The 22669-nt window shown below is 36.3% G+C and overlaps 1 protein-coding gene across 2 annotated transcripts in view; it reads right to left on the bottom strand.

Moving 5' to 3' along the window:
* Positions 1–22669, bottom strand: part of LOC107083579 (ephrin type-A receptor 6-like) — a 238595-nt gene that overhangs the window by 41577 nt on the left and 174349 nt on the right. The window contains exons 6-8 of one of the 2 annotated variants that reach the window (XM_015372920.1): positions 11598–11722; positions 8071–8233; positions 4804–4912 (exon numbers count right to left, since the gene is read on the bottom strand). In XM_015372920.1, coding sequence (XP_015228406.1) covers positions 4804–4912; positions 8071–8233; positions 11598–11722 — 397 coding nt within the window. The remainder of the gene's footprint in view (positions 1–4803; positions 4913–8070; positions 8234–11597; positions 11723–22669) is intronic. The other variant, XM_015372921.1, reaches the window with a different exon arrangement.

Here is a 22669-nt window from a genome sequence, read left to right as displayed (position 1 = left end):
ATTCTATTTTTCTCCATGACTAAAAATGGTTCACCAGTTACACATGTACAGTAACATGCATTATATTAAAATTGAACAGATGCTTTTTCTCAGTAGCTCTTTTGAAGGTGAGGATGGTTTTAATTTGTATTCAAACACTAAAATAAAAGTTCAAATAATTGAGCAACTCAACAAAGCAAAAAAAGAGACTGATTACAGATTAATTAAACTGTTTTTAAACTAATATTTAAAACAGCATGTAAAAATGTACAAAAGAAAACCTTTAACCCTTTATAGGGCTCTCAGCGCAATACTTTGAAAATCTAAATTTCAAGCAACCAGTGTTATTGGAATCCAGGATAAGACCTTATTACCTTTGTAACATTAAAAAAAATATGGATATTTTGATGGCAAGAATGAATGTTAATGTAATAAAAATAAACGCTGTAAGAAATTAAAAAACACTGAGGGTGAACAAAACGCATTTTTTCCCCCCAACATAACCTTAGAGCCATTAATGCTGATACTGGCACTAATATTTTGTTTATAAACTTAAATATAATTTTTAACTAGGCCTTTTAACTTTTGAACTTTTTAATTAGCTTTTTACCTTTTTTTTTCTTGGCCTGTTAACTTTTTCTTCAACTTAATTTACAGAAAGTAATATATCATTCAAGGGCTCATCTAATTGGTCAAATGCCAAAATAAGATGTACAGCTATGTAGCAGTATCTTTGCTGAATGGCTGGATATAGATCTTGTGCTTCTGGACCTCACTGAGTGACAGGTTTGTCCTGTGATCAAAAACGGTAACTTGCCTTATAAAGAGTTAGAGCTGAGCTACTTTCAAAGTCTTCAATATTCACCATTCATGTCACATGTCATCTCAAGGCATTTTACAGAGACGATTACATTCAATTTCACAGATATCCTGGATAAAAGTTTAAGGAAACCCAGTTGATCGCATTAAGTCATTGAATTTTCCAGGATGGGCATGAAGCAACAGAATTCTTTTGCTTGCCTTGTGTCATTGATCCACATTGAGCATGCATGCAGCGACAGTGGAGAGGAACAACTCCTAAAGTTTTCATGTCTAACATACAGTATAGCTATATGGTTAGGGTGTGGACAAAGGTCAACACATTATTGTGGAGGTGAAACCTGACTTGAAATTTGCACAAACATTTTTATTTTCAAAGCACATTGAAACTATTTTTATAACTCCTCTATTCTGAATAACAAATGGTTTAAATAGATTAATTATGTTATGAAACTTTTGGGTTAAAACTATTAAAAATCATTATAAACAAGTGATTTAGAGGTTCAATACAGGACAGACATCATATTTTCCCAGCAATAGACTTCCCAACCTAACCTTCCCTCCCAAAAAACTGACAACCATTTATTACACTGAATAGTTATGAATTTTTAGAAGGTAGGGGAAGCTTGTTTGAATTAATCTTAGAGTGTTAAATATTCATATGTGCCCATATTGAAATTTGAATGTTCAACAATTTGAACATGTTCTGAACCTGGAGACCCTGAAAACTCTTTTACCACCCACATAGGTGTTTTCACTCTCTTTACATGATTAGATCTCTTCAGAGGCTTGATTGACGCTTCCCTGATTCCCCTATTTTTACTGGGAAAATGAAAAAATATGTGTCTCATAAAACCCCTGCTGAAATATTATCTCCCTAATGAGGGTCCGGTGCAGAATGGTCTGCATATTATAAGAAAAGTAATGAAAAGAATGAACAGCCCAGTGGTGTAATTGTAGTGAGTTGGTACAATCAGAGTACAAAAAAGCTTGCTACAATTTTGGGAACTGGTAACAAAGCTTATTCTGCTATTCAGATCTGGACTTTTTTCATTGGTTTTTCTTCTATTTTTTAAATGGGTTTTAGTCAAGAAGAGAAAATATCTTCCATGTTTTTCTGGGGGGTGATAACAAGAGCAAATTGCCACATAGCTGGAAAAAAAGACAATAAAAATTGCATTTAATTTTTAAAATCACAAAACAGCAGATTGTTTTATAATTACATAGATTATATGAATTTATTTGTTTGCATTTTTGCACTTTGTAGATAGTGCTATGCAGTTAAACAGAAATAAAAAAAAGCATATATGAGTCTATGTGTTTGGATTGATGGTACTACATTTATTTTTGTCCAAACTTTTATCACTGAAATGACATATAATTTATTCACCAATCTTCACACCAAATTCACACCTCTGAAATAAAGTGAGATGGTTCTGACACCCCCCTCACACAGTCAGCTGCAAATCACATCTTTACATAGATTGGCGGTATATGCAGGGGGGGTGAGTTGGGGTGCCTGCACTTGGATTTGATTCAAGCGCTTTGACAGATTTACCTCTCCTGTTCCGAGTTTTTATGTACCTGTGTGTCTGCTTCCTGTACTATAAATTAATGCCCTTTCTTCTTTCTAAAGTAGAGGCATAAAACCTGTAAGTTTGTTAGAGCAATATATTATATCATTTAGTATATTGACTGTCTTTCAAGTTAACAGTCAGGCTGAGTTCAGTACATGGAAACATGGCACAGCACAGGACTGAGACATAAACATAAGCAATTATTTGTAAACTCTATGTTTTGGGTTCGAAGGAGGCTTTAGAAAAAGGTTTTGCTCGTGTAAATATTCTGCAGCTTTTAGAAATATTTAGGAAGAGATTTAATGTAAGCTTGAAACATGGTGTTTCCAGATGTTGTTTCAGTTGTCAAGTAATACTTCTACTACTTACTGAGATTTTGTGTAAGTGAAGAACCAAAAGTATAATATAACTGGGAAGTAGAATGAAAATGATATGTGGATTCCAACATTTTGTTTGGACCATTACTCCGAAAAGTATAGTCTGCTTTTGAATTCACTGATATACTAAGAAAAATCTATTCAATAACGTTCAGAAACAACATATTATTTATTTATTAGAATCTAGTTGTAGTCTACCTTTAGAGTACATCATAGTTCTGTGAAGGAGGTTTTAAATGTTTTAGAAGATCAGAGATCAATGAGCATTGTGATGACAGTTGGCTCAGGGATAAAGATAAAGATGTTTAAGGTGGTGTAAGTTTATAAAGCAATATCTTATGCTATGAACACCTTGCAAAGCACTGATGAATCCATCTTCTGGCACTGCTGCAAACACATTAAAAAAGGTTGTCCACCATTTTGGAAGGTATGGGCTTAGTACACTGCAAAAAAAATTCAAATTAGTAATTTGTTTCTTAAAATAAGTGCATTTTCCTTGAATTGATGAGATACATCAGACAATTTGCCAATGGAACAAGACAATTCACATGTAAAATAAGAAAAAAACAACTGAAATGTCTTATTTCAAGTGCATATTATCTAATTGTCTTATTCTAAGAATAAAAATACTCGTTGAACTGGAAAATTATCTTATCTATCTGCTCAAATTGAGGGTAAATACACTTAATTTAAGAAATATTGACTTATTTCTAGATTTTGTTTGCAGTGTAGGGGAAACTATTGGAAGACCCATGGTAACTCCTTAGGACCTGCTGAGGTGAAGCAAGGTGGCACTCATGTAATAAAAAACAAAAGCCATTGTTGAAAGAAATTTGCAGTTTGCCACAGGTCAGGATACCTGGTCGGATAAGATCAATATTTAACACTCTAGTCTTGAATCAAAACGATATTTGTGGTAGGAAAAGAACAGTAGAAATCAAAATAAACACACACTTCTGTTAGGATTCCTGTCTGTGTGGTTTGTGTTTTTGTGCCTGTCTCCCTTCCTCCACCAGGAGGCGCCTGGTTCGCCTCCTCACACACCTGCGGAGGGTTACCTCGTTAACGGAGTGCTCTTAAGCTGCTGACTGCCACTACCTCGATGTTTTCTGGACCTTCTCTCCCTGGAAGGATCATCTGAGCTTCAAACTGAGCTGAGGATTCATCTCCACAACAACCTGTTCAAGTACCACAGAAAATCTAAGTGGCAGTCAGTTTCTCCGTTCACCGACAAACAACCGCATTCTGGGTAAACCCTGTCCGCCCTCCATCAAATGAGACCGACACTGGAACACCCCACACCGACTGGAGTTAAGAGTCAACCACTTATCTGGAAATGTGAGTCTACAATGTATTTCTATTCTTCAAGTTCGAGAATCAAGTTTCCCACTGAGCATGAACTAACCGTAGTGTCTTCCCCTCACTTTCCAGTTCCGGTTGAGCAGTGTTCAGAGCAACACTGGATTCTTCACAATCCCCTCAATAAACCTGTTTAAACTTCCCCCTGGTTTCTCTCTGTATTGGTTTTTCTGCTTTTTGGGTCGGACCTTAGTTAAATCATGACCCCTTCACACAGTTAAACGTGGTGGTGGCAGCATTATGATGAGGGAATGCTTTTTTCCTATCCTGTAGCCGGGACATTAAAGGCTTCTCTGGATTAATTTAAATACATGTAATTAAAGAAAATCTATAAGCTGCAAAATTGGAGGGCAGGTTCAGTTCACAGTAGTAATGCACAGAATACAGTACAGGTGGTTCTATTACTAAACATGGTTTGAGAAATAAAATGGAAAAATTTAGATCACAATCACTAAGGATAAAAAGTTCAGTTTGCTGTTTTGCAATGCTAAGCAGATGTAAAACCAAAGAAACCCAGAACAACCAAACAATTTTAAACAAAAAAAAAAAAAGATTTTGCATAATTTATCCATGCAAGTTTCTATAAACTGCTTTTCAAGCTTATTTATTGGAATTCAAGGTATTAGACCTAAAGTAAACCATGCAACAAAGTTACTTTATTATAAATTAAGGTAAAAAGTAATTCATCTTACCTTCCAGTGATGAGGAGGAAGAGGGTGAGGATGATTAGAAGAGTGAAACCACCCACTGCAGCTGTTACAATGACCAAGACCTGGCCCTGATCGGACGCGATGTCTGAGGCTGAACATGTTTGGGAATGAGCAAATGCAAGAAACAAAAATAGGTTGATAACAAGAGAGTTGTGCCACGGGAGAACAAGAATGTGGGGTAAAGAACAGGAGTTTTACGAAAAAGAAAAAAGAAAGAGAATAAAAAATCAGAAGGGAAGGAAATGAGGAGAGGAGAGAAAAAATATTTTCTTTTATTTCACATCATCATAATAATCTTTCAAATAGATATACCAGTTATAGACTATACACTTTCCTTTGATAGGCAGGCATTATTGAGAGATGTTTGATCAGCTCTTTGTGGAGCCAAAGAAAATAAAAGTCAGCTTTTTCGTGCTGGAATGATTCATTTGCCTGCTGCTGGTTAATTAATTTTATTCATTCATGAAATTGTGATTTAGTCCATGATGATTTGTTAAAATTGGGCCTATTTGATATTCATGATTTTCCTTTTTCTGTGTCTTGTCAGAAGGCTAACGAATCCCAGATAATTGAAAGATGATTGCTATTACCAAACTTATTTCTCTAATATTTCACGCTTAATGAATATGAATTGGAGAACGTGGAGCTTGGTGGTGAGCATGGTGATTAAAGCTTGTGTGGGTGCATGTAGGTGTAATGCAGAGAGCATGGAAGGCATGTGTATGAAATGTGTCCCTTTCCCTTCATAAAAATAATTTACACAATTTCTGGGTGGAAGATGAGTGAAAGTGAGGGTGGTCAGATCACATCTGACAGCTCTTCTGCGTAACACTGTCTTCACATGTTAAAATATGTGTTAGATTGACTGCTGGAATGAGTGCTGTGTGTCTAGAAAATGAGAGAGGAGGTGGCAAAAACAGATGACAATGTAAAGACAAAAGGAAAAGTGATAGAAATTTGTGCATCTGGAGAAAACGGGTGCAGCAACGCTGACTGGCAGGTGGACAGACAGAGTGATGGAGAAAGAGAGAGCTGCACAGGCCAAAGCTGCCTCCTCTTTCAGATAAAAGGCCAGGCAGTACAAAGGCTTGGCCATGCAGCCTCTGATCAGCGGATAAAGCCAAACTCTGCAGCTTTGGAAGCCGAGGGCCTCTGTGAAGCCAAATCACCTCTTACTCAATAATACCTGACCCAACATGAAAGGGCAGCTGGACCTTTGTATTTTATGAGAGTGCAATAAAGCCACTGCTGAAAATAAAATACACACACAAAGCAAATAGACAAAATAATGCACCGAAGAGAAAAGGGGTGGTATAGGTTTCCCTTGATGATTCTATTTAGATTCCCGTTTTAAGTAATGCTGGGGGGTTAAAGATTTACACCAAATCAAATTATCTCCAGAATAACCGGAGGTCTATCTGTGTAAAGAGTAATTAATCTGTCTTTAATAAGAACAAATATGATCAGAGATATAGAAAACAGTCCTAATATTCTCTGCTTAAAAGATTTATCTTATGATGCTTTCTCAGCTGTGTACATACACAGATATGAAGAAGGTGCAAAGTGATTTACTTTCGAAATTCAGCAGATAGTGTGTGCAAAACTTTTTTGCATGTGTGACTTAATCAACATGCAGATTAAGACCACGTATGATCAAACCGCCCTAATTTATTGTTGGAAGATATGTTAATGTAAACATGTACTACATACAAACAATTTTCCAAATCGGAAACTCAAATACGGCTGCGTTTTTGGAGTCTAAGTACATCAGAGAGTTAGGTGCAAACTAAGATGCAAAACAAAATCTGTGTTTTGTTGCCACAAAGGAGGCATTTAAAAAATGACAAGAGGATGGAGAGATTCTGGGCTTTAAGAGGTGAGAGGTGAGGTGCACTATTAATATTTTTTGAATTATCATTATTATTTCTTTAATAATTATCAGTATTACCTCTATCTCCATGGCTTTGAACCTCATCTTTCTTTTATGGCCACTCTAATGTCCGATACAACCAACAAAATCTCTGGAATTTTTTCCGGATTCTCATTAAAATAATATATAAACGTAACAAGAGTGAATTTCTTTTTTCAACCTCAAATAAAAAAAACATCAGTAAAACTGGAAACCAGTTAACCAGTAAAGAATGAAAGCCTAGTCAGTATCTAAGCAAGTGAAGCTACATTAAATTTTCAACCGAAACCAATTTAACCATTCTTCAAAGTTTGTTGTCTCATTGTACTCTCACTATGAGTTATAGTGTAGTGAATTAACAAATGACTTTGATAGCATTACCTTTCCTTATACAGTACAAGCAAAGAATTTTAAAGTCTTAAAAAATTTAGTAGCACAATGAATGATACGGAGTATCTTATAGACTGATTTTCATTAAAAAGCAAACCTTTAACAGGAAAGTGATAAGAAACAAGGATTTTGAAGTTATGCAATCATCACAAGAAATAAAACTGTCTAACAAATGTCATGTGGGATTTTCATAAAACTAATGTCAGCACTAGAAAGGTTACTAAATTGTGGTACAACTGACGCTGAGCATAGGCACCACAGTATCCAAGCTCATCCCTCCCAATCTATCAGTAAAAGTTTTTTAGGATTTCTATTTCCTTAGAGGAGAGAGCATAAAAAATCTAGTATAAGTAAGATCTAACAATTTTTGGTCTCCACCTACCTATACAGCTAGCTGTGCTGCAGTGCTAAAACTGATGTGTTGTTTTTATTTATAAGTCAGTGACAGTTATCCTTTTATCCTCATTTCATCAATTATTTTCTTTGTTTAACATCTTTTCCAGATTTTATTATATTTTTTAAAGTTACTCAGACCTTAGAAAGCTGATCCATGATCTCAGCTGCAGAGTACAAATTTATTATTCTTGACCTTCAAGCTGTGAGCACCCTGGATGCTCCTCCAGGCAGGATGAACTTCATTTGACCCTGAACTGCTGTTTACAGCCTGTACCTTCCACAGTACCTATGACTTTAGAAAATTACAAAAATTGGGAGGTTTTTTTAATAATAAAACAACATTTCTATCCAAGAGCTGTGGTTTTGTCCAAAGTTAAATCCATGTTAAATCTTTTACCCCTGATCAGAACTATTTCTTTATTGATGTACATTAACAAAAAAACGGAGAGTAAAAAACGTTTAATCACATAGTTCAAAGAAAAGCGAAAATGAAAATATGAAGATGCTCCAGGTTTATTTTTTTATATAAAAACAGAATGTACGTATTTACTCACAGTCACCTGTAGTTTGGTATTCATATCTTGGAGAGTAGGAGCTGTATCCACCGGCTGTTCTGGTCCGAACACTGAAGACATACCAGGTTTCTGGTTTTAAACCTGAGACTATGACACTGGGAGCCCTGGTGCGTGTGGAGGAGTAGCTTAACTGTTCTTGTTCCTAAAAGATAAAGTGAAAGAAGAATACTAATTAACTTATCCAAAAAGAGATGTATTAGTCAGATTTAAATGCTCAACAAGGGACAGTAATCTTAATCAGTTTGGTCATTTCAACCAATCCTTGCTTTTTTCTACCAAAGTTTACCTTAATAAAACTCATAATAAACAGTTTAGTCAAATTACTGTTGCATTCACTGCAGCTCAGTGACAGATGTTGATTGCCAGAGCGACAACAAGAACTGCCTTCTAGGCTGCGTTCAAGTCTGCCTTCTGATCCGTTTTCGTAACACAAATGACAGGGAAGAGATAATTGCATCACAAAATTTTATAACAAACACATGACCAGATGTTCTGCATAATAATTGTTGCTGAGAATAGCAAGGTAGAAGATGTCTGAGAGACGTTAGATTGAAGAAGGCATACTTCATTAGAATTGCAGGCAATACTGCAAAGTTAAATTCGCAAACTAAAAATGAATTCAGGGGGAAATAACCCTGTAGAAATGAGTATTGTTAACATCTAACTTCTTTTTTATAAGAATATATAAATATTTCAAGGGTCTACACAGTATATGAGATAATTTGATATTTTGCAAGCTCTGAAGCTTATTTATTACTTCATAAAGATGTTCACATCAAGACAATGCAACATTTATGGCAAAAACCTTTAGTTTAAACTTCTTAAAGTAGCCCCATGCATACTGTGGCTTTTACTACTGCTTTAAAAGCAATGTTTTTCTTAATCTGAATGCACAAGTTGCCCGTCTTCTGAAAAGCTCCATTTTAAGGCAGGATGATCCCAAAGGCTCTGTCTAGCCATTGTGTTATAAAATACTCATTACAGCTTAGTCCTTAACAATTAGAAATAGATTGATTTTATTTCAAACTCCTTCTAAAACTCTTAATGGGACACTTTATTCTGTATGCATTTATTTTTTTATTTGTGGCAAACAGAAAATAAACACTTTCTGTGATGTTACAGAGAAGCAGCTGAACAGTGAGACACTGAAATTCCTCTCATTTGTTTCTGACAACATCAAGGGAGAGGCTAGTGGGGAGCTTTTGTTGGTGCTCAGGCCACATCCTGGAGTCATGGGCTCCCATCTGGTGAATTTGGCCAGCTGTCAGCAGCGAGGGGCTGCACTGGGCCCTAGTATCAAGTCCTGTTGACCTCTTAAGAGCTCATTAGGTGGAATGCTAATGTGCCCCACCTTGATCCTTCAGAGGTCTGGCTGCTGCAGTGGGTTGCAGTTGCGGGCTACCTTATTTTGTCCTTTTAATATACTGATGACCATTGTTCTAGACCCGAGGCTTGGGGACAGAAACCTAAACTTTTCACGGAGCCTTATTGGAGAAAACAAAACAAAACAAAAAATCTGCCTGGAGCTGCATAAATGTAAAAGTTCCAAAAAAACATGACTATGACCTGGATGACTGAGAACCTGCACCAGCAAAATGTAAAAGTCTTATATAAGCCTCGTATCGCAACACGGGCTCTGATCCTATGTTCACACTGGATGTGTTTGGGCAGCAAAAAAGCGCCTCCTGCTTCATTTTGGAAGCTTGTACACATTAAGGTCAGACGGGCGTTAAGAGGATCCTTGATGCTCTTGAAATGCTTTTGAAATTCAGTATGCCCTCCAAATAAGATCATAAGAGCATCCTGCTCTTGGAGCTGCAAGCCAATTTATCTCAACCTTGTGCATTGTGCATGTGCAAACAAGGGAATTCTTCTTCTCTAACATTACTTCTGGATAATCGAGTCTGACATACGCCATCTCTCTATGGCACTGAGTCCGATGTGAGGTATTTGGATGTACAGTGTGAGCAGTCAGATCGTACAGTGCATGCTCGTTCTAAGAGGCAGTGTACGCTATTTGGTTGTTGCTACAAATCTGGATTTGTCCTGAAAAATCTGAATAATTTCCAGACTTTATATTGACCTTCATTAAGGACAGAATGGTGATGGCTGCTGCACCTTCTCGTCTGTTTTTGTCTTGAGGCCCACTTTGCACTATGTAGCCAGACAACTACTGGTGTTGTAAAGGGATATGCAGATTGCAGCTGATGCACCGATTTTTATGACATTCGAAACAAAGAAACAATTTGTTAAAGATGAGAACCACTTTTTCGTGATGTTTTGTTTGTACATCGCAGAATCGAACTGTACTGAAATGCTATAGATGAATGATCAATTCAGCAAAAATAAAAATGTCAGCAGGAGGAAGACATGAGTTTTTTAAGGATACTTATTGCATGTGCTGAAACAAATTAAAGCTATTCAAATGTCTTTCTCTTTAACTTGACCTTAAGCCAGTGGTTTCTATAGTGGGGGGCACACACCTAAGGGAAGCTCGGTGTAAGTGCACGGAGGACGGTAGTATAGAGCTAAAAGAGTCCCAATATCCAGAAATACACAGCACAAGATCCATGCATGAACAAGACAAGATCCACACATGCACATGATGATTCAAACAAGCACACATAATTTATGTATTCATAAGACAAGACTCACAACAATATTTGTGATGCATATGCAATTATATCTTGATTTACAAACTACCGTACCAATGGTCTTTGAATGTTATTTCAAAGATTAATTTGTGTGTGGATCTTTGAGACTCCCCTGCTGTGCCTGGATACAAAAAAGCTTTTTTTTTTTTTTTTAACAAGCAATGATTTTTCAACCATTAGATCATTCCATTGTTTCAGCCAATCACAAGAAAATACAATACATGGGCAATGATTTTGTAATAACGTTTGGATTTTGCCCTGCACATGCATGGATCGGTAGAACTCATCTCAGTTAATGCAAGGTTAAGAGGTATGCCAAAAAAGAAAGTTAAAAACAATCCACTCGACTTTGTTTTCGAGTTTGAAGAAGGTTCACCCCTATCCAGGAAGCTTTTTTCAATTCAAAATGTCAGGAATATCATTGAGTTCGAGGTTTTATACCATAGCCCATCAAAACCTTGTATTTGTTTTGAAAAAAATGCATGTTTTGAATTGAAACTTGGAAACAAAGCCCAGTGGATTTTATTTTAACATTGTTTTTTTGAATGACTATGACCTGGATGACTGAGACTCTTCACCAGCAAGTTTAATAGGTAATTACAAAAAAGGTGATTTAATAGAGAAAACTAAAACTAAACCGCAGTTTACTCTTAATTGTTTAACTATATAAAATATTGGTTAAAACCTTCTCTTAAATCAAAGAAGGAAAAGTTTTGGAAACCACGGCTTTAATCATTTAATAATGAAGGTGAATGCCACAACACTTGTCATGCAAAAGAAGCACACAGTTATTTATTCAGCATAAAGATTAGACCATCTGCCATTGTAATTGTATTCAGTGGGATTGTCTACCTTCTCATAATATTTGACTTCATAGTCAATGATGGGAATCGTTGTTTCCTCAGGTTGCTGCCAGGAGAGAGCAATGCTGTTTGGAGAAGCCCAGTCCTTCTTTACAGCTCCCACTAGAGATGGACCTGTTCAGTAAACACACCAAGCAGACACAATTTATTGTGTGCTGACTCTATTGACATAGGTGATAAAACTTTCTAAGGCTGTGTTGGGACTGTTGGGCAGAAAATGTTCACAGAGCGTGAGTGTTCAGCAAATGTCGGCTGTAAAAATTAACTTATTTAGCAAGTTAATGAATACAGCAATCCACTGCAGTACGTCAGCCGTTCTGACAGCCTTTTCCAACAAACTTTAGAGACCAAATAACACAGGAAACATTTCTCTGCAAGATGAGAGAGGGACCTCTAACCCATCATAGAGTGAATAGGCTAAACATCAAAACGATGGGATATTAGTTCAGGTTTATTTAGGAATTTTAATGTTTTACTGCAGCATGTGTTGTTGTTCATTGTTGTTACAAATAAAACTTATTTATAGGAATGAGAGTAACGTCAGTCCCCTACCACACTGTTTAATATTTTCATATGGTATGTTTTTAAGCTGGTAGGTAGACAAATAGTAGGCAGACTCATGTCATTCATGTTTGTCCTGTGACAGAAACTGAAGAAGTGCACAAGGTATAAATACTAATGAAATGACCAAATACTATGATGCAGATCTCTTAAAAAATATAGCCTAATACCAAGATATTCAATTTTTTTTTTTTTGCAAAGCTCTGCTTTACACGGCCACCATTATGGGCGAGTCTCTTTTCTTGTTGTGGAGAACCAAATGAGTGCAGTGAATGTTTAGTGTGGTAGAGATGTGCAATGAATAGTGAGGAGTTTCGGAATAGCAAAAGTGCAGCAGACAGATGCTATTTAGTGCATCAGTGGCTCTAATGGTTAACATTGTTGGCTGCTCCCAAATAAAATGACCACATATTCAGGCAATTTATCAATACTTATATTTCAAAAAAGTCTATTTAAGGCAGTACAAAAAGTCTCCACATAGCTTTTGTTTCTGTGTTATAAGTTACAATTGAGAATTTTAATTAAGGATATATTGAACAAGGCAGGCTAATTCTTTTGTTGAAGTGAACAGCTTTGTAAGTTTCTTCTGGATAAACAGTTGCATTTCATTCCCATTAGAGGAAGGTCAGCAGATGTAACAGCCTCATTAAATGTCTATTATATCATCTAATGAAATGAGGATCATACTATAATTAGTATTATTATAATATTTTTTCATGCTAACTTAAGGGGGAACTCATCTTCAATAAACATTTTTAATGTGCCTTGTTGCAGATATTTTTGCAGATTGTCTTTATTTTTCCAATTTAGGTATAATAAGTTAAGGTAAAAGTATTAGCTGAAATAATTTTTAAAATTTTAGAAAAAAAATTAAAGAAAACATATTGGAATTGAAAAAAAAAAAAACTTGACGTAGGTCATTGCTGGGTTTGGCTTTTTAAGATGTTAAAAACCAGAGCCAGGCGTGATGAAAGTTATATATAAATAATTATCTGCATCTTTAGGCCCCATTTAAACTTCCACTTTCCCTTCATATCTATAATGTTATGATCAGCTTTAAAAATGTGCAACACAGAGTAAAAACTGGATAACAATTACATTGCTGCTTATATGGTTGTTAAAAGCCCCTCCCATTTGTACCACGTCTTTTGTATGACAAAGAAAAGCATGTGGAAAACAAACTTTTATACTTGAAATAAACATCATTGGCCTATCCGATATATTGCATTTCAATGCACACGGACACAAACTATGCACTAAAGCACAAAATCAAAATCAAAGCTAACAAAATATTGCTTCAATGCTTACTTATTTTTGGACAAACGTAGTTTAACCTTTAAATATTGTGTTCTAAAACAATTATTCACGTTAATATTATCTTTTTAGACAATGTTAGCTGTGTCTAACATTCAAACTTTATTACAGTATTAGCGATAAAGCCAGTATGGGTAAAATCTGATATATCTCGCACAAGATATTTCAAAATATTTAAATATCATAAGTGAAATTTTGCAGCATGTGACACATCGTGTAAAGATAATCAATGCTATTATTGATGCCTTGGATATCAAGATATCTCCTTAAAGCTCAATGCTCTGAATTTATGTTTGAGACTTTTTTTTTGAAATAAGAAATCATTTAGTTGTTGAGTTGCTCGGTTGTCTTAATAGCAAGAAAAAAAAAAATCTGACGTCTTTTTTCTCAATTAATTTGTGAAACATGTATCTCTGTGTTTCGATGTATTGGAACGGCAATCTGTCCAGTGTGTCCAATTTCAACAAATACCAGTTATTACAGTTATTTGTATTACTTATTTCTTTCAATCCACTGTTTGGAAGCCCTAGAAAGTCACATTCAATTTTTTTTCAGGTTGACACCTCCCACATTAAGTATAGTTGACCCTATCAAAACAGGGCACATAGATCTATATTTAAGCAGGCTCAACATGGGAAAATGACTCATATTTGGTTGTTGTAGAAGTTTAACAGAAAAGATAAAAATACTGTATAAACGACTTGATTATATTTCACATGGTTACATCTAACTTAAAATATCTGCAAAACGCTGAAAAAATAAACCCATTAAACTGCCAAAAAATAAGTCAAACATAACTAATAATATATTGGTACGGTAATACAGAGGGTTAGGCTTCAGATTAGAGGAACAGTCAGAACAGCCATGTTCACCTTATGAAAAGAGTTTTAATGCATGGCTTCTCTTTAATAACCCACACCTTAATAGGGTTTTTAAAATGTCTTAAGTAGTCTGAAATGCTAAGAAAAGTCTACCAACATAATGTCATGCGTGACTTAAGACAGCTTATATTATTAGCATAATCATTAAGTTTAAAGGGCAGAGCGTGTTTTCAAGCCCACATGCATGGATATAAGAGATTTTTGCCCTAAAAACAATATGAAGCAGCTGATGTAGAAAATAATTCCCTACTTTACAGGAAATAAAATAGGCCAAAGCCACTGACATCCTATTATGTGTTATTAATACATATTACCTCGGATATGACCAGTTCACTCTTTCTTGCCTATTCAAGATAACAGGGAATATTCATCTCAGGGGATTTTATCTGATCTAACTGTGTAATGAACCACTCTGCTCAAGGCTCGACAATACAGGGTTTTTTCTCTGCGGCCTGTGCCAGTTGGGCACAACTATGGTGGTTTGTAGTGAGAAACGTGTTCTGGATCCAACAAACTAAGGCACAGCAAGACCACTGGCATCTGCTGTTAGCATATTGCCTCCCGATAGGAAACAATAAACACAGCCTAAGTTTAATCTCCCTCTGACTCGCAGATTCAAATGAGCCCTGCGCTGTGGCTCACACATAATTCACAAAAATAAACAAGGGGGCAAATACGTTCCCATGAGAAGAGAGCGCATAAGAGTTGAAAGCTGGGATGTGACAAAACAATATGTTTGCTGGAGACTATTGTCCGTCTAGAAAAAAATAATTGCCAATGGAAATGTGGAGGCTCAGTCTGGATGTCAAAACAGATCTCGTCATGAACATTTAGATTCTCCATCACATACAATAACAGTGGAAGACTTGGAATGATTTAAAATGCCTTTTTTATTATCAGAGCCTTAATTAAAAATAAATCAAGAATAGCTGTAATAATAATATATCTGCATTAATAAGTCTGTAACTAAATTCCAACAAACACCTGTCGAGCTTAAGCCCCTGTAAAGTGTCTCCGCTGTTCTGAAATGCTATGAAATGCTCATATATAACTTTTGACATCCACAAATCCATGATATATATGGAACTTATGACCCCAGTGGTTGCTACGCTCAAAAAGTTTTGTCTAAACGCCTGTGTTGATCTGTTTTAAATTGTAATGTAGAAACAATCTCAGTCATAAAATGCTACGTCTAGTGCGATAGCGTGCTTACATTTGCGGTACTTGGGAACATCTGTCACAATTTAAATAAAAAATATAGTCTAATTTCAATCAGCTGTCTAAAGTGACACAATTTTCTAATCACTCCATGTTCACCTCTAATTAGTTATCCAGTCCCTCCCTAACAACTCAATGGTTTGTGTTTTTGCTCCTACATTCACACACACAAAGTTCTGTGTATGCATTTTATCACCAAGTCCCCACAATTTCACAAAAAGAGGCTGACGATGTGCCTGGTTGTTAGAGATGGGAGTATGGAGTCCCGAGCCTGTAAGATCATCAGTGATACCTCAAACCTCCACCATGGACTGTTCTCCCTGCTGCTCACTGGGAAGAGGATAAGCAGCATTTGCTGCAGGACCAGCAGGTTCTGCAACAGCTTTTCCCTCGCTGCCATAAGGTTGTTGAACTCTAAACTGGACTCTGCCTCACACTTGCAACATTATTTTACACTATCAACACGGTTTAAACTTTTATAATCCTTTAAAATAGGACACAACTCAGTGTTATAGTGCATTTTTCACCATATTTATTTTGCAGTGCACTAAACCTTTCCTTAAAAATGCCCTTATGCACCATTATTTTTTTTAACTAGTTTTCGTTTTCTCCTATACTGTTGACCCAATGATCACTGCTGCACTTTATAATGGTAATGTTCATTTCACCATTGTAAGCTGTAAGCAACGTAATGTCGTCTTGTATACACTCAGTATATACAAAATGACAATAAAGTTTGTCTAATTCTATGGAACTACATTAAACTATTTTTATTTCTTTTGAAGCTGTCATTGAAAAGGTTGAAGGGTCACTATTGCTTCCATCTCCTGTTTTCTTTCTCCTTTCAGATTAAAGCTTAATTGAAATAGGAACAACACAGTAAAAAACAAATTTTTTAAATCTGTTTGGGTAATAAATTTACGACAGTTCAACACCTTTGGATGAAACAACTGAGATTTAAAAGTAGAAATGTGAAAAGTAAACTTTTGCATTTCTAAGTATAATTTAGTTTATCAATCCATTAAATTTTTAACTGCATTCATTGATTAACTCTACTTAGGTCATTTATTTTTGCTCTTATTTTTAATTCTAAATAAATCCTCACTATAAAAAAAGAACATGTTTTCCTCCATTTGAGAATAGAGGGCATAGCCTTTAGTAGCTTAAGCCAATTGTGCCTTTGAAAACATTTTCTTCAGGCACTGATAATATACTTTGAGGACACAAAGACACACATCAATTGTCTTTAATGATTCTGTTTGAGGGTTATTAAACCTGTAACATGAAATCTGCCACAGGAACTCCCTGTCATTCTCCTGTATGAAGGGGAACTGAAAAGCCATTAGAAGCATAAGTCAATTATGATGCCCCATGGATGGATTTTTCAGTCAAGCGTGGTTAAGCTCAACATAAACTAATGGAGAGTCTTTAAATGAGCTTGACCTGCATATGATTTTAATTAGCTTTCCTACCCTAAAGGCTTCCATTAACTGTTTAAAAAAATCAATAGAGCCAGTATTGATGCTGTGTGGGAGCCTAAACGATGTCCTAACAGTCCACTGATCCAACGCTGATAAAGAGATGGCATAAAAGAGAAACACACAAAAACACAATATGGGACCTTTTGTTTACAACACTCATATTGATGCTTCTCTTTTTTATGTAGGTGTCTGATGGTATTTCTTTCTTGTTGGATCCAATCTGGTTTCCTTTTGTGCATTTTGATGAAAGGATACTGTTTGTGTAACCAGTCGCATGTGTTAACAAAAGCATAAGTACAAACTTTGATTATAGTTTGGTGCAATTTTATTCTTATTTGTTCAATTCGATTATCGCTCAGCTCAATTTCCAACTCAGCCTGCCAATGCCAAGTACGTGAGGTGTTTCTGAAGCACTTGACTCTGTCTCAAACAAGACTGCAAGTAATCAGCTTGAGAAAATCACATTTATTCAATTATTTATGTCTGTGGGAATATAGTTTAGCTGGTGAGCTTTATGTGCTATTAACACAAATGACAAGACAAACTGAAGTGACATGGGCTCTTATTTAGGAGCTATTATCATTACACTTCATTTAACTGGGGGTTAGCCCCAATGCATTATGGGTCGTGTGCTTTGTGCTACAAACTCCAAGCTTAGACGAACACACAACAGACGCCTGGCAAAAAACAAACTATTCGGCTTAATTATGGAATGGTTTTGAAATCTGACTCAAACACAAAACAGTTCGAATTTTTTTCTAATTAGAAATGTGTTTTTTTCTTTATGTTTATAAAATTGTTTACATTTTCAGTTTTTAATATTTCAGCCTGTCCATGCAGCTCTTCATTCATATGATGACAAACGTTAGTTGCTACTGTAATACCTGCGTAGAAGTTGCAAAGGAAATGCTTGCATAATCCAGAGGTTTTCAAACTCAGATCCAAAGCTATTCAGGCATCTCTATGAAGCAAAACACAGAAAACAGGCAACCTCTTCTTCAAGAGGGAAAGCAGGGAACTGGGCAGGTCAGGGGTGCTTGATAGCTGGTAAAAGTATTGCTAACCGTGAATGGTGTGGTTAGCTGCCTCCAGCCTTTTAAAGACTACAGAAAGCCACAGGTGGAAATGTTACGTGTGGACAGAGATGGTGCGGGTGGGTACGATGTAAGAGGTAAGGCAGCCAATACCGGCTTAGATGTGCCGATTTCTGACAATATTTTCCCTCTATATATACTATGTATACAACTATCCAAAAAATGATCACAAGTGGTGTGTAGGGCCAAACAATACCAACAGTATAAAACTGGTCTCATCCCCACTAAATATCGGTTTGTTGTAGCTCCACCTCCCGAAAAGGTGCCGGACCTTCTACCATTGAGAAAAAACAGGGAGACATCAGGTAGGTTTTGAAAAAAACAAACAAGTTTCTGGCTGAGCTCATTCATGATGGATTTCTTTAAGGTGAGTAAAGCCTAAGACACAGCTTGGGCTTTACTCACCGTTGTGTCCGAACTGTAAGCTGTTTTCTTTAACTGAGTACAGACTACTTCGCCACAGCCCATGAATCCAGATTATAAGACTTGCATGGCTGAGTTTTTATATGATGAGTATTATACATATGTAACCAGAAGTTCCACCTGCATAAGAAAGCCAGGCAATATATCTGCTGCTAAAACAAGCTAAAAGATGATCACTGTTGGATTTTATCTCTTTTCTGTACTCCTAAACTCATACCATGGTTAACAAAACTGCTATTTGAAATATTTCATTGATTGTTTATGTCCAAGTCTTCCAGTTTGCTGTATATACACAGAATGTGTTCTGTGTGTTTCTGGAAGAACATATACTATAAGGTTCCTCAACAACTCTTAAGCTGTCTCACACCTTTTGGATGTGTATCTGCTTCAGCACTACTGAATCACACCTTTTGGATGTGTATCTGCTTATATCTACGACTGAATCAAATAATAAGGCCATTAGTAGGACTCTGGAGAACTCCACTGCATAATAAGGAGGACATTAAGCGATGTGATTCAGGAGTGTGGAAGCAGAGACACATAAAAAAGGATAGGACAACGGACATTGAGGATTGGAATTGAAGAACCAGAGACATGCCCAACCACTTAACCTGGTAATCCTAGATTTAACTTTGTGTTTTCCTAGAACCAGATTTGTTTCAATTTTCCACCGCATTTCTTTTCCTGTGTAACTCATAATGTAATTGCCATATTGCTCAATGGTTCTGACCAGGGTATACCAGGTTTCTACCTTGGTTGAAGTACCGCAGTCGCAGAAAGGCATAAATGGGTTCCTTGGCCCCATTTATTTCAACATATTCTAGTTGCTGGGGGCATCACATGACCCGATTTTCAGATGGAGCTGATGCAAAAAATAGATGTTGCCTTAAAGGGTGTCTGGTTGAGGATTAGAAGTGTAGGAGAAAAGATCCTGTTGTCATCTCATGGACAACTTGAAAGCCCCTGACTTGTAAATGCCCAACTACATTTAAAGTTTATCGTTTCAATGAAAGTCAACACTAAAGCAGTGAAAGGAGATTAATTGACAGATAAAAACTCGAACTGCCGAGTATGTATAGAAAACTTGTGCTAGCTAGGATGTCTGCCACTCCTAAGTCCTGTCTTTAATAAGGTCCCAACTTGCCACTGATCCCTCTTGTTTCCACTTAATGTGGAAGTGGAGAGGCAATGATGTGTGAGAAAGGCCAGTGAAACTGGCCCTATACTGGCCCACCACAATCAATACTCATTTGGCCTCTACCTCTCTTTCCCCAAAAGTAATTAATGAGAAGAGCAGAAGTATCTGGCTGCTGACAGCTGATTTCCCTGCCGGTCCCTGTCCTCAGCAACCTGTCCATTTCTCATGCTTTTATTTAAAAGCTTCATTATCCTTGAAACCAAGCATCCAGTATTGGAAAGTGATGCAAATATAGGCTGACAAGAATGATAGGGTGTATAATCCTGCATCTGTTAGTATAAAAGGTAATAACAGAAAATGAATCAGGGAATGGTTTAACCACCTTCTTTGACTGAGAGCATATATTTTTCTGAATGTGTGTGATCCCACACTCGCAATTACCAAAAACGTAGTCCTTGCACATTAAGGGCCCTCACATGTAAGTAGATACATGCAGATCTCAACATTTCTTTTTCAAAACTGTTATCATATAAAACAATCCTCTTTGGCTTTTTTGAAAGCTGCTTCTCTTGGATCTAATATGAAATTTGTCACCTCATGAGATATTGCTCATTTTATTTTACAACAACCTATATTTTTATTATATTTTGAGGAATATCTTGGTTAGCTGGTAATTATACAAAAAGGTACTAAAAAACACAAAAAAACATAATTATCTGCATTTTTTTACACCTGCAGGGAAAAAATACCAATTATCCCTTTGCTGTCACAAACAGTTATTCTTTTAAAATAAAAAATAAAATAATGAAATTATGACAAAAACTAAAACTGCATTTGATATGTACCCTGTGCTAAAAATCTATTTTGTTTTTTTTTTATTAAGAAAAAACAATTATAATCAAATATAAGAAGCATAGAATTTTTTCTGGATTAAAAGTCTCTCATCTCCTTTCCCAGTGGGTGTGCATAGAAAGAAGAACGAAATGCTGCTGCAGCGGGGATACAGTATAAATAGCAGTCGACCCTTGCTGTAGCACCCACAGCAAACCTACTGCAGCGGAACACTCTTTCCTATGAAGCAAATTTCAAGCAGAGCCATCTATACACACACAAGCTGTCAGAGTAACTCATCCCAAAGTTAAACACACAGCTATGACACAGGTTGGTAAGAAGAGGTTTACACTGATAAAAGTAAATGATAAGGGAAATTACACATAGTAAAGCGATCCAACAGGGGTAGAATAATCTTACCCCAGACATGCAGTTAAAAAAAAAAAAAAATCTGACCAAAAATAGAAGTCTTGATTATGAAAATAATGACAACGTCTATCTCTGAATCTATCTGATTAGACAGTGAAAACACTGCCAGATTTCATGCAAATTGCCTCTACATTATCTGTTATATAAATGCAGATTGAGATTTAGGTTTGAACTGGTGCCTTTATGAGTGATTCAAAGGATTGTGCTTAATGTAGTTCATTTCAGAGAACTGGACCGACAGAAGACACTGGCATCAGATTTATTGAACTTCCAGACGACAAAGGGTTTGCATTCTTTAAAGGAAATTCTACCTAAAGATGGAAGAACAGTTTGAGATGCAAGTTAAGAGGGAGGAAACTTCAGAGGACATCCATCAGGATTTCAGAACAATGAATCCAATCAGTCTGTATTAATGAGCCAATGCTTAAAATAGTGCCCGTTGTGAGGTGAAGTCAGGGGAAATGATCTTTGTGTGAGGGGAAAAGTGTCCTGATAAAAGTCTGAGCATAAATCATTTTCTGGGGTAGAAAGAGCTAATCTCAGTGCCTTTAAACTCCCCACCTGCTCTGAACACTGCTGAATAGCGATCTGTGGGAAGCGCTATTCTTAACACTGACTGGTGAATGGGTGACTTACTGTATGTCTGTAGGACTCTATATAGCTGACTGAGGATACACTATATAGCCCCCATAGGTCACAGTATTGTAGGAATTTTAGTGATGTTAAATCTTGAAGCGTATAGGCATGACACCAGTTCTGAGTCTCATCCCGTGTCCATTTATTTTCAAAAAGTTTTTAATGACATTACTACTGTGTTTTATAGTTAAAAAATGTATTGTCCTATTTGTACATCTAATTAGACAGGAATTAATACAATGCATGGAGTACACCAAAGACTTCTAGGTAAAAAAAAAAAAAAAGGCACCTCTCAGTGGTAGTGCCTCCAAACTATTTTCTTTTGGAGGCACTACCACTGAGAGTCAATACCTCAGCAGAAGCGTTGCGCATTTGGAAACATGCTGTACGAACTGTCGCAGGCTGGAGCTCCATTTTTATCAATTCATCATTCTTTTGAAGAAGAATCATTTTTAAGCTTGGTATCTGTGCACGTTATCTCTTCCCATTGTTGCTGAAGAAGCAGCCTACTGGCCAAAGAAAACATCAAACAAGTCGAATGTTGTTTTTATTCTTCTTTGACAATCTAACCATGCCTGGGCAGGTAGTTAAGAAATAGAGGTAAATGCTGATGACTACTACACAATGAGTCTGCTTGAACATTTATGCTGAAATACTGAGTCGTTGAACCTGCTTTGCTAGTATTTAAACACACTCAATGTTGATCCGTGTGTAAGATACTGCGGATAATCGGCTAAATTAAATCTTAAATTCCATTTTCCCTTCTTCTGTCTCTTTTCTCTCATTTTTTCTCTCCTTCTTTCCTACATGGATCTGTGCTCCTGGCTATCAGCTAGCATACAGTAAATTTTAAGACTTTTTTTTTCTACTGAACCCCAGGCTGGTAGCTCTTATTCACAATTCAGGTATTATAGCTTGCAATTATAATTATTCTTAAATATTTTAATCAAATAACAATCACTCCACAGCACAGCAGTTATTTTGAGATATTGCGTTTGGCATTTTGGAGAATGACTTTGAGAAACAAAGTTTACTTGTTTTCCAGTCTTTTTACA

The sequence above is a fragment of the Cyprinodon variegatus genome, unplaced genomic scaffold (genome assembly GCF_000732505.1).
Source record: "Cyprinodon variegatus isolate N-32 unplaced genomic scaffold, C_variegatus-1.0 Scaffold77, whole genome shotgun sequence".
NCBI lineage: Eukaryota > Metazoa > Chordata > Actinopteri > Cyprinodontiformes > Cyprinodontidae > Cyprinodon > Cyprinodon variegatus.
This window is presented reverse-complemented; position numbering and strand designations above follow the sequence as displayed.